This window comes from Mauremys mutica, chromosome 4 (assembly GCF_020497125.1).
Source record: "Mauremys mutica isolate MM-2020 ecotype Southern chromosome 4, ASM2049712v1, whole genome shotgun sequence".
Classification (NCBI taxonomy): Eukaryota; Metazoa; Chordata; order Testudines; family Geoemydidae; genus Mauremys; species Mauremys mutica.
This window is the reverse complement of record NC_059075.1, coordinates 144,863,469-144,876,452: the sequence shown is the minus strand read 5'-3', so window position 1 is coordinate 144,876,452 and position 12,984 is coordinate 144,863,469. Positions and strand designations below refer to the sequence as shown.

General features: G+C 43.2%; 2 protein-coding genes across 3 annotated transcripts; one reads left to right on the top strand and one right to left on the bottom strand.

Moving 5' to 3' along the window:
• Window positions 1-192: 192 nt before the first annotated feature.
• BCL2L15 (BCL2 like 15) lies at window positions 193-6,682 on the top strand. Of its 2 annotated transcripts, XM_045013217.1 has the most exons (4): window positions 193-540; window positions 2,856-3,040; window positions 3,604-3,819; window positions 4,510-6,682. In XM_045013217.1, the coding sequence occupies exons 1-4, from the start codon at window positions 408-410 to the stop codon at window positions 4,525-4,527; spliced, it is 552 nt and encodes a 183-aa protein (XP_044869152.1). In that variant the 5' UTR covers window positions 193-407; the 3' UTR covers window positions 4,528-6,682. The 2 variants fall into 2 exon arrangements, with proteins under 2 accessions (XP_044869152.1, XP_044869151.1); XM_045013216.1 differs by lacking the exon at window positions 4,510-6,682 and having other exon boundaries at window positions 3,604-4,470.
• Window positions 6,683-7,224: 542 nt separating this feature from the next.
• On the bottom strand, window positions 7,225-12,849 carry LOC123368431 (triggering receptor expressed on myeloid cells 2-like). Its single transcript, XM_045013215.1, has 5 exons — window positions 12,187-12,849; window positions 10,057-10,368; window positions 9,447-9,567; window positions 8,564-8,664; window positions 7,225-7,330 (listed from the first exon to the last, which is right to left on the bottom strand). The coding sequence occupies exons 1-5, from the start codon at window positions 12,476-12,478 to the stop codon at window positions 7,248-7,250; spliced, it is 909 nt and encodes a 302-aa protein (XP_044869150.1). The 5' UTR covers window positions 12,479-12,849; the 3' UTR covers window positions 7,225-7,247.
• Between the last annotated feature and the right edge of the window lie 135 nt (window positions 12,850-12,984).

Sequence of the window (12,984 nt, the reverse complement as noted above, 5' to 3'; positions counted from 1 at the left end):
CTCATGTTTACACAATTGCAGGTAACCTGGTTCCAATCCCTGTGTAGATGTGACCTTTGAGTCCTAGACTTATTCGAGGCAGGGTAGCCCTTGGTGAAGCATGGACTTTGAAAAAACTTCATTCTGGACAGCTGTTTGTTTTACAATAAATGGTTATTGTGAAACTTTGCCGCACCCATGTGCAGGGGAGCAAGAGTGAGGGATGAAATAGCCTGTCAGTGCTTTACCCTGCCCTGGGGAGGAGTCTCCTCCCTAAGGCACTTGCCCTTGGGAGGGTGTGACGCATGCTGAGCTGACCAGGAAGGAGGAAAGGTTCTGTGCACAAACCTTACCCGGAAGAGGAACAGCTGCAGGGGCAGCTTGGCTTCTCTTTGAACTTCAGATAATCCAAGGGGAGACGTATTAAAATGAAGGGTCCTAGGACTTTTGAGGAGCAAACAGAGTGCATTGTGGAGGCACTTCTCTCTGACTTCCTAGGGGAAGACGAAGGTTTTGCTTACCGCAGTCTGGAGACAGACTCTTTTGCTTCGTCAAACGCAGGTAAAGTCACCTGGGACCAAATCTCTGGAGGGAGGCAGGAGGCTTTCTTGGCTGAAGGTTCTAGGTAAATGTCCTGTTGGGTGTTCCTGGAATGGATAGAGAGGTGGGCTGCAGTTTGGGCTGGCAGGTCTCAAGTGAAGCAGGGTTGGCATGGGTTAGTATTTCCATGAGAGTCTCCAGGTGACTGCAAGGAACAGTGTTGCCCTTCCCTCTCAGTCCATGTTGAACCATTTCCCTGACGTGGGGCTATGGAGAACTATGCTATTGGAAAGGACTCTTTCCAATGAGATGCAGAATGAAGATCCTGACTGCTTGTCATTGAAAAACCCAGGCTGCATCACAAATGTGCAGATTACATATATTTGTAATAACCTGTAGAGCACCTGGGATTTTTGGATTCAAGTTATAAATGCCAGTAACTTTTTCACTCGCCAAATCTCCATAAAAATAACTTGTCTTAATAGAGATGGGGAAAGTGTAACTGGTCCTGGTCCTTGTAACCAAAGAACTAATTATCATTAATGTATCGAGTACTGACACTGTACCAAATAAGGAAGGGTCTGGTCTCTGTCCCAGGGAGTGTACAGTCTAGTTCAGACCCAGCCAAGAGACAATCAGGCCCAGAGAGTGGCTGAGAGTTGGTGCAAGGGGGAGGTGCTGCAAGCATCAAGCAGCATTTATTTCTCAAAGGTTTCATGGAAGCATGCTTGGAGGAGGGAGCTGAAGGAGGAAAGGGAAGTTTGGCCCAAAGGGAGTCTCCAATCTGCCTGTCCCATGCTGAGCTCCCCTCGGGCTAATGGGTCACGTACAAGTCTATTTCCATTGACTGGAGTATTGTGAAAACAGCCTGGTGAATGGCTGCAGCTCAAATTAGGTTTTCCTGAACCTGTGGAATCTAGTGTGGGGTTTCAACCAGAGTTCTAGAGAGGGCTGGGGGACTGCTAAATATTAAAATACCCAAATACTTGGAGTAATAAGAGAGCAACTTAGTAACGTAATAAGAAAGGGCAACTAAGACTTACCCAGCCTGGGCGGAGCAGGTAGCAACTGCACTAGATAAAGTTGCTCAACACTTCCGCTCTTCAGTGGCTTACAACTTTGCCAAAGTGTAACAATTTGGATTGAATTTTTCAGTGCTGGGCATTTGCCTCAGGCTGAACTCTGTTTTGGAACATGTCAAGAAAAAATAGTTATTTCTTAGAATGTGTTTAGGGAAACGTGTGTTTTGCCCATCTTACATTTTAAAAACCTTTCTGCTGAGACGCTCTAGCACCATCTTGCATTTGAGCAGGAACTTGAAACTTGGGCAGCGGGCACATTTGTGTCAGGATTGTGCCTTTTACCATCCCTGTGGGAAAAGAGCCCAAACTGGCCAAATTGTTAAGCCTTTGAAAAATTGCAGTTTGCATGTTTGTTAGAAACTAAATGGTTTGATGGGTGAATTTGCTGAAGATTCTGCCTGTACTGAGCATATTCCAGCCTGGAAATGCAGGGGGTAAGCAGGACTTTTTCTGCAAATGCTGCCCCCAGCTGATGAGGGCTGATGGGGTACTGGGCACCAAATCAGAGAATCTCTCATTTGTTCTCATTGCTCCACCTGCTGGCTGCCAGGAAGCAGGGAGGAGGAGGAAATAATAAGTTGGGCACTGGGGACGTTGGTAGGAGGATGAGACTAGGGTCTGGAAAGGGTAGTGAACTGGAACCTGAACCCACGTGAGGTGGAGGGATTGAGACACAGACTGGAGGGGGCAGAGAGGGTCAGGCTTGTGGGAGGCCGGGGCAAGGGCAGAAGGGTCTCACCGTTAGACACACTGCCTCCGGCACCTAGATTTGAACCCAGGAGTTGTCTGTGTTCCTCTGCTGACAACAAATAGCTGTGTTAACCCCTTTGGCAAACTGTCTCACCTATTGCCTGAACCTCATACCCAGCCTAGTTCTATTACCAGTTACTCTCTTAACTCAAGTGGTAGAGGTCTGTGCTGTGGATCTAAATATCTGAACCCAACTGATGACCCAAATCACACGTCCGTATGATTCCACATGATAAAAATTCTGGTTTTTGGTCTTTTGGATTTTGTTAATTAGGAATTATTAGGAAATACTCTGATAATATAATTAAAGATCGTCCCATAATGCATATGCACAAGGGGCCCAAATTAAGGTTGCATGGGGAATCTTCATCTGGCATTTCCTAACTTCTGTGTGCCTGACTTCACATTCTTTTAACACAATTTTTTTTCATGTAATATAAAATAATTAAAAAATAAGTTTAGATATGAAACAGGCATTCTCAACCTCAACCACTTGACCTGCAGGTTGTACCCCCTTTCCCTGCTCTCTCTCTGCCGTCTCAGAACGTGAGCCCTCTGCAGGAGCAGAAGCTTCAAGTACCTTTGATTCGGTTATTATTGCCAGTCGTCTGCGGAGACTAGGAGACCAATATAACGAGGATCTGGAGCAGCCTGCCCAGCGCATCATTGCTGAGGTGGCTAAGGGAAAGGTAATGCACAAGCACTCTGTTTAGGCCAGGGTCTACCCCTCTCCTGCAGTATGCTGTAGAGTCCCAGCACATCCTTTCTTAACTGAAGTGCTATTGTGTGAGAGGATGCTTTATCTTGAGATGGGAGAGGCTGCTCTTGGACGATGAGGGGCGGGAGGGGAATGAAGAAGGGGAGCTGTCTGAACAGCCCCAGCCTATGTTAGCTGACCCGACATGAGCCTGGTCTGAGGTTGGAACTCATCCCGGCCCAGTTTCAATATGGATGCTCATGCACCTCTAACTCTAAACTCTTTGCAGTCCTAGTTAAATTGGAAACTGTCCCTCTTTCTCCCCCAGCACTGTTGTGTGAACTACAGTAGCACTGTAGAAACACATAGAACATATAGTCTCTGCCCTGAAGATCTAACAGTCTGACTTAGATGTACCAAGCAGTGCACTGGCCAAGGGGGTCACCTGCCTCAATCATAGAGCAGAGCAAGCCAGGCCTGGGTAACCCTGTGGGGTTTGAACCAAGACTTATTTTGATGGTGGTATTTTATAAAGCCTCCTCTTGGTGTTTCCAGGTGGAAGAATTTGGAGTCATGGTGGATTCTCTCAGCAAGAGTTGGAGCAGCCTGAATCCTGAGCTGGGCTACGAGAGAGCTTTTCTGGCAGTGTCTGTGAAATTGTTAGCATACCTTTCCCGGAAAGTTCCAGCTGTGGCCCGTCGAATCCAGCTTGTGGAGCTGATTAATGGGAACCGTGAAGTGAGAGGATACATTGAGACCCGTGGTGGCTGGGTGAGTGCTCAAGAATCACCGAAATTCTTCTGTTGGCACTTGTGGCTCTGTTCCTTTGCTACTCTGCGCTGGCTACAGTGTGACCCAGTGTTCTGAGTTGCATAGCCATTCATTGGCACGTCCAAGGAGATGTCCTAACCCTGTCAGCCTATGTGCCCAGCCCTGCAACATGCCATCCTGGGGCATGCCCTGGCATTGCTGGCCACTGACCCCAAAAACATCAGATAGTTCCCCCTTATAGTCCTACGTTTCAGGTGGTGTTGTCTCTGTATCTGAAGCACTGCTGTGTTTAAACGTCTTGGTGAAATCCTACCTTCACTGAAATCAATGGTATACTTCCTATTGACTTCAAAAGGATTTCACCACTGTTTCAGCACCCTGAGAGTCTAACATTTCTGCCTTAGATAAGTTCATAAGGAATAAAAGTTAATCATATGTTGCATTTTCTAGCTCCTATGGGCTTTACAGGCACTCTCTCTCACCCCCTTGTGGGGATAGGGCTCCCCATTTTACTGCTGAAGAAACTGACGCCTGGAAAGATGAAGTGACTTGACCCAGGCCAGAGGGAAGGTTGGCATGCAAGCTGGGAGTAGAATTGGAGAACTGGTTTCCCCATCCTGCACTTGGGCCACCTCTCTTACTGCTAGTTCCTTTAACCATTGTTTTTAATTCTTCTTTCAATTGTTTTAGGAGAACTTTGAAAACTGATGGAAAAGGCTACACTGCCTCCCAGGAAGTGAAATGGCAGCTTTCAATGACTTAAACTATTAAACTGTTTTCTGGAAATTGTTTTCCCAGCCATCAGTCTTTCTACTTCCCTCTGCCCCGAAGATCGATCCAGTCACTAATTGGGACACCTCAACACGTAGCTATTCTTCCACACCAGATGTGGCTCTCTTGTTCTTGCACTTATTCATTTATTTACAAATAATTTGTAGGGGATTGATTTTGTTTCCCTCCAACATAGGCTGTATATGCAACTTTTAAGTGTGAGGACTGACAGTGACACTTTTTTGTTCTGCCAGCTTTTGTCCTACCCTGTAACCCCGAAGGGAGAGGGAGCCAGAGATGGCTGCCTAGTATCATGTTGGGAAACAGAACAGCCAAGGAATTGAGTCCGAGGAAGCCAAAAAGGAGGCATTGTGAACAAGAATGCTATTTATGGCAGAGCCCACAGATGTGAGAACTGGTAGCACTGAACACTCTTGGCCATCCTATTTCTCTAGCGCTCTAAGAGTTAACAAACTTCTACAGTTAGGGGAATTGTCTTCTGTAGCTGGCCATGCTCACTGAAAGCCTGTTCAAACCTCCTCCTGCTACCTCTGAGTTGGTATTAACAGAGGCACTCACATACAGTCCCTCAGGAGCTATTGGTATATATGCTCTGCAGTAAAATCAGCTACACCAAATCTGTGCCTGAGCCTGTGCCACATTACACTTGGGTTTGCTGGAGTGACTCCATAAGGATTCAAGGTTTTACATGATCCTGCAGTTTGCAGAGAGCTGTTTGGGATGCTGCTGTTGAATCAGTTCATTATATGAGTAGCTCAGTGAAACAAGGCTTACATACCATATAGGACTCTGTGGGCGAGCCAGCTCAACCTGGAATATCCCACCCCAGATCATCACTGGGGTGGTCATAGAGAGATGGTTCCACCCCACCAGCGGTCCCCTCAGAAGCCAGCTGCTGCTACTCAAAGGATCTGTAGAGAGTTGTTTGGAATTCCTCTGTTAACCCACTTCCAGACTCAGTTCTGACACCTATATGAAATCAGTGGGTCAGTGATGTCTGGGCTGAGAGGCAGATGAGCACAGTGGCCCAACTTAATGTATTTTTAATAAAATGAGCAAATGAATCTGTATCTATGCAAACTATATGAATTTAATTGCATCCTTTCCCTCCCATCTTGTCACTTACCTCATACTGTAAGTTGTTCAGGGCAGTGACCACATCTCCTATTGTGTGCTTATACAGTACCCAACACAAAAGGCTCCAATCCTCTTTTGGGGTCTCTAGGCAATAGAGTAATTATTAAATACTTAATTCCAACCTGGATCTGGGTCTTGTGGGCCCCTTGGAGTGGAAATCTGGCAGGGTATGAGCTGGCTTGAGGGAAAGTAGCTGTGCTGCTAGTTGATTTAATTAGGGGATTTGCCCTTACAGCCTCTCAAACGGAAGATGTCAATTTAAAAATCAGGTTGCAAACTAGTGTCTCTCTCTGTTACTAATACACCCTAGATCACTGGAAGGGAAAGAATATAAAAATCCAGTTTGTCATTCTTATGCACTTAATTTGCTATCTGCATTTCTCTCTACTTGGACAATGGCATCAGTTTCACTGGCATAAAGTTAGTTTCTAGGCCAGGGGCTTAATGTGGCCATGTTTGGGTTTCAAACTCTGCAGGTCAGTGTTTGTTTTAAAATGGTGGTTTTCCCTTAGAATTTTCACACATTTCTGTTGCTCTACAGTTACATGAAGGATTGCTTTTACAAAATTTAAATTTGACAGAAATGTCTCTTTTGGAGATAGAGAGGTTTGTTGCCACTCAGAAAACCAGGCAAGAGTTCTGCAGAAGTACTCTGAACTGGATTTGTTACCAAAATCCAATAATTCTGCCATTTTGCTTGGTTTTTTTGCGAGTCTGTAACTAACTCTGAAATCCCCCAAAGGCTTTGCTTTGCTGGCTGTCTGTCCAGGGACACTCAATCTGAGATTTTCACTACTGGTGCAGAATCTTTTGAGTGTCTAGGAAGTTTAGGGGGTTTTTCTCCTCTCATATCTGGTTCCCAGTTTGAAGTCTTCTCCTTTCTGCCACTGTAGACTCACTCTGGGTCTTGTCAGCTGGAGAAGTTTCACTAGGAAGTTGTGTAAGGTGGAGTAGTTTGGCATAGTGGATTTTTTTTTTAAAAGGCTAATGGAGTTGGAGTCCCTTGACCCTGTCTCCTAGCAGTGATGTCTGGTGGAGCAGGACTAGATACTCTGGCCTGGATCTGGGGAAGCCTGGCTGGGAAGGGTGGGCCCCAAATATACACCCGGGCATTAGCTCTGTCTAGGAACCTTATGTAGGTTTCAGATTAATGTGATGAATGCACAAGCTAACTGAACCTGTTTTGTGTGCACAGCATCTGTCAAATGCATTTTTAGAACATAGAGTGCAGCTCACATGCAAAAGAGAGAGTTATAAATGTGACTGGAAACTGGATTTTGCATATTGTCTTTGTTGCTAGAACAGTCTGTGTATTCAAAGTTTATCAAGACATTGCTTCCTGTATGCTGAATGGTGTACAGAGAAGTGTGGTCTCTTGGGTGACCCAGTGTGCTGTAGGTGTCCAGATGTTCTGCTGATAACAGGTCCAGATGACTGCACCTTCCTGTGCCAGGGAGGAGTCAATATCACATTGCTGGTGATGGCCTGGAAATTAGATTTTACCAAAGACCATGCGAGTCTCTCTGACCTTCTCTTGGTGGGATGATGGAGGGGGGCACTTCAAAGATTCTGGAAATGAAGTCTTAAAAATAAAATATTTGTTTTAATCTAAAACCAAAGGATATTTTTATTGTAATGTGCTTTCTGATTGTGTTTGAACCCTGCACTCAGAGCAGCCCTGTATGAAACCCAGCAGGTGGTCAAGTAGTCTAGATGTTGCATAGCCACCTGCCCTTGTATACAGAAGATCAGCGGGATAAATATAGATGCATCATCCTGGCACATTAGGAGTTGAATCTTGTATATTGGAAAAATAATTTTCCTAGATTCCCCTGCAGGTTCCAGATTTGATTTATGCTCATGATCCATGATTAATTTGGGCCTCTTAAATATTTTTTGAATGGGCATCTTTATTAGTGAATAAGGGTATGGTTGGGTCAAGCTACAAGCAGGCAGCTCACTCTTAAAGAAGCATGACATTCTCATTTATCAAGGATTTGGGACAAATTTATAATCCATGAGTACCTTTGATTTTGTTAATACAATTTTACTGGTAGGTTTTTTTATAATTCAAAGTATCCATATTTTAATCAAATATCTCCAGGCTTATGGTATATAAAGGAAGAGGAAACAATTGGTAAGGTGTCATGATCATGACTTATCATAAGAGCAAAGTATCAGGTTCTTGCTAGCAAAGAGCTGTAACTCACTACAGTATTAGTCTTAGGACTCAACTTCTGTTGGTATTTGGTTTTGTTTTTTAAACCTCATGCCAAAACCACATGAGAAAACAGTTCCATTGATATGAACAGAAATGTAAAGCAATTAACATTTTACACTTAAAACAATTTTTTTTTTCAGAGAATAAGTATACCATATGTTAAGACCTGGTGGGCCAAAGATTTACTGCTTGGGAGTAAGTATATCAGAGCGCACACTACTGGCAATACCCAAAGCGGTGTTCTAGGGAGAACTGCTAGCTTCCAGCAGTGCAGAAGCAGGAAACTGCTTCTGTTCAGTAAATAAGCTTTTTTCCGTGATCATGGGTTTAAAAAGCTTCAGTAGAAATGGAAATTGTCTTTATAAATATTGTAAAATATTTACAGCAAATAAAATAAAAAAATCAAAACCTATCTAGTCTCAAGTCACATTTGAGCATATATTAGTAAAATGCACATTAATATTTTAATACCTAGCTTTTATATAGAATTATACACGCAAGCATCTTTTGCATGACCGTTTGGTAGAGAATTGTTATTGTTAATTGTGCTATTGAACTGAATGAAAATTGTCTTTACAGTTAAAAGAGACTCACCACTTTTCCATGTCCTGTTGCTCTGAATGATAATTAAAGTTGCTACTAGAATAAGCAGGAACAGCCAGCGCAGAATAGCCCATGGAACTGGGATCCAACTACTAAAGCCAAAGAGGACAATAAATCATTTTGAGTAGCCACTGTGGAAATACTGGATCTGCAGGTAAAAGATGCTTTTAACAAACATTTAATACAACAAGCACAAGTTCGACTGGGGGAGATTTTTTCAAAAATACCTACAGAATTTAGGAGCACAAGTCACGTTGTTACCATTTGTTTTTCAAATAGTGGTGCTGAATTCTGTTATCCCATCTGTTGCCCTTATTTCTAAATAGAAACATGGGGATTTCCATAGTGGATCAGAACAATGGTCCATCTAGTCAGGTATCCTGGCACCAGCCAAGGCAAGTGCCAGATGTCTTAGAGGAAAGTTCAGGAAACCCAGTGAGACAATTATTGACTATCCTGCCCACCTGGAAGTTTTTCTTTAACCCTGGGCAGTTCAGCGATCAGCCTGTGCCCTGAAGCATGATCCTCTTTATAATTTATTACAGTCCTTCCTTCTGTAACTGAAAGTTCTCAATGTCCATATAAGTGCTTGATCCTTTTTTAAGTTTTGTGCTCTGTGACACTTCGGCGCAGTGCTCTGACATTTGGATCAAGTTGATAATTCCATTCCCTATTAAATCTCTTCTGTACTGATTGTTCTTTCTATCATGTCTTTTTAATATTCCCAGTGTGCCAATTGGCATGGTACTTAGGCACAAATATTCCCACCATGTTAGCTAAAGTTTTAAATGTCATTAGACAGAAATTTCCACTAGGATTTCTGAGAGAAACCCTATCTAATCAGGAACACATAGTTGTGATGATTGGTACCTACTCTTCTATGCCAGGGTGGCTAGAGGAGTTGGGGCAAGGTGTTGAATAGCCTGTGAAGGGTGTTGAAGGCATCTCAACTGTAAACACTGGGGTGGTTCTTACACAGTTGTATGATTCACCATCTGTAATAAAAATATACAGTTGCTTGTATAGAAGCCAATGCATATCCACTTGGCATTCGACATTTCATTCTCTCCCCTCCACTACAAGGGGGGCAAAGAAAATAAGGTACATTATGTTGAACAGTTCTCTATTTACGTAGAGAAAATTAAACCTTCCTGTCTGTTACAGCTCAGGAGCACTCTCCTTTAACTCAAGGGGCGAAGATGTGGTATTTGTGGGAGCAAAATGTCTGACATTCTGTTCCCCATGCCGCAGATATGCTGGTATTGTTTGCACTTGTACTAAGCGTCTAAGGACGAGTACAATAGGTGATATAAGAATGGGGAGACAATACTGCTGTATTTGTAGCTTGAGTCCTTTCTGCTTTGGGGGGGTGTCCATATTTAGTTAGCATAACTTAGTGTGAGAGGAGTTTAACGTATTTTACAGATTTTTTTTTGCCTGTTATTAATCATTCCATGAAGCTAACACTGAAATAAAAACATTACCTGTTAATTGTAACTGGTATGTGCAGTTCTCTTTTGCTGGGGTCAGCACCTCTGCTCTCAACACCTGGGTGGATTTGTTTGCTCTGCGAGTTGCAGCTTGGCAGAAATAGCTCTGACTCTCCAGGAGGTCTCCACAGCGAAGCACCAGGTCGCTGCTGTGCACTAGTACGATATTGGTCGGAAAGCTCTTTCTGTACCATGTGTAGTAAACATTAGAGCCAGTGGCTGAATGACATCGGACAGTCACTGATCTCCCTAGGCAGGATTCACTGGGATGGTTGGTGAGAGTAATAAGGGGTGTGGAGAGAGGCTCTGAAATGGAACCAAATAGTTGTCCTGGTGAGAAGCAATACACAGAAGGGTGTGAAGCACTATTTGGATTACCCAATCAGACTTGGCTGTAGATATCCCTGTCTAGTTCTAGGCTCTTTCCAAGGATTAGTCTCAAGAGGCTGCATGGTTTCGCTGCTGAATTTAGAAAGAGTGGGGAAGGCAGAGGCATTTACATACTATTGATCCTTGATCAGTGAGTTCACAGTACAAAAGTCTCCATGTGCCCCATCTCTGGGCTTAAAGCGCTTTCCTCACCACACCAGACTGAGATTAATCTCTGGACAAATATATGCCAGCTTTGACATACATATTTATCTAAAACTGAATAAAATGAGGATTAGCGAGACAAGGCGAGTGAGGTAATATCTTTTATTGGACCAACTATTGCTTGTAAGAGACAAGCTTTCAGTCACACACAGCTCCTCTTCAGGCCTGAAGAGCTCTGTGTGGTGTGAAAGCTTGTCTCACCAACAGAAGTTGGTCCAATAAAAGATATTACCTCACCCACCTTGTCTCACTAGTATTTTGGGACTAACACTGCTACAGCCACACTGCGTAAAATGAGGATTGTGATATGGTTAAGGTTGAAATGATCACTAGATATGGGAAAGAATTTATCCTCAAGCCCTATTACTTGATATCCTTCTGGATCAGGAATCATCTGTTAGGATAAGGTGAAGCTGCTACTACATCATGAATTCTGTGATTGAAGGGGATACCATGTATTTTTAAACTTCAGCCTTTCCTCTCATGACTAAGTGGTTAAGACCCTGGACTGGAACTCAGGACATCTGGGTTTAGTTCCTGGCTCCACCCTAGACTCCATGGGACCTGGGGCAAGTCAGGTAGGTCTTGTCTATACGTATGGCAAAGCACACTACAGGGGTTTGAATTCTAAAGGGCACTAACTGGCCCAAGTAGACCCTGCGGGTGCACACTAAAAGTTCTCTAGTGTGTATTCATGTAGTACTAGTACTACGTGCATGCACACTAAGGAGCATTACAATTCACACCTCTCTAATGCACATTGCTGCACCATGTAGACCAGGGGTCGGCAACCTTTCAGAAGTAGTGTGCCAAGTCTTCATTTATTCACTCTAATTTAAGGTTTCGCATGCCAATAATACATTTAAATGTTTTTAGAAGGTCTCTAGTTATATATTATAGACTTATAGAAAAACTATTGTTGTATGTAAAGTAAATAAGATTTTAAAAATGTTTTAAACTGGTTGCCAGAACCCAGGCAGTGAGTGTGCCACGGAAAATCAGCTTGCGTGCCGCAGGTTGCCTACCCCTGATGTAGACAAGCCTGTGCTGTCTGTGTTTTGGTTCTCTCACTGACAGAGGGAGGCAGGATAACAGTACTCTCTTTCACTCTGTGTTGTCTATTTAGATTGTAAGTTCTTCAGGGCACAGGGATTCTCTTCCTGTGTATTTGTACAGTGCATAGCACAAAGGGGCTCTAATCTCAGTTGGATATCCTAGATACCACTGGAATACGAACAATAATAATGTTTCTGTATAACTGCAGAGTACCTCTTGCTATTGAGGTGCTGAGCCACACAGAGCAGCTCTGTTCTTGTTTCGGTGTCATTCCAGCTGTGCTTTCATTAGTATTTTCACTTTTCTGGGTTTGCAACTGGTCCGAAGGTAGTGGGTTATCTCAATTGATTGTTCATTCCCATTAAACATCAAACATCAAGTAACTAAATCACTACAGGTATCCTATTTTTTTTTCAGTCATGTTATAAAACTAATGAATCTCATGAGACCTTACAATGTTTAAAGACTCTTTACCTTCAGTTACAGTGAGTTTCACTGCAGTCATTATATCTGCATATGGCCTTTGTATTCCACACCAATACATGCCTGAATCTTCTTCTACCAGCTGGTGCATCGTTACCAAAAAGTATCCTCTTCTGTTATCCAAGAGCGACAATCTTTCTTTATATTCACTCTTAACAAAATTCTCTGTGTCGCCTAAAACATCACAAGATGACCTAGATCCTCCACGACACCAGTACTTTCTGTTAAACATGTTCGTCCTTCTGTCGTAGGAGCAGGTTATTGTAATGCTCGTTCCCTCCATAGCTGTCTTTTCCTGATCTGATGAGAGGAATGGTGCACACCAAACTGCAAGAGAAGCTGTTTGTTTTCCTCACAATGTCTCCACACAAGTTTCAGAAAGTGAGCTTGTTCTATTTCAGTCATGTGCTCGCACTCTCATTCACTCTCTTGCTTCCAGTTATACTTTACAAAACTTTGGGTCAGACTTTGTCCTCACTCATACCTGTGCACCTCCCTTTGATGTCAGTGGACCTAAATTCCACCCCTCAGCTGCAGCTGCCCATTGTGGAAAAGACCGATGATATGAGGTAAATTTTCAGATTTCTAAAGCAGGGCTATAATTCTCTGTTCATCCTATAGGATTTAACAGAGAATTAAATCTCTGTATACAAATCTATAAAGTCTTTTTTTGTTTAAAATATGTAGCAAAATGATCTCATTCTGTAGGACTCTTCCATAAAAGAGGGGGACTCCAATAGAATATTTACAGCTGTGGGAGCAGATAGCATTTGAATGCTGCTCTTAAGA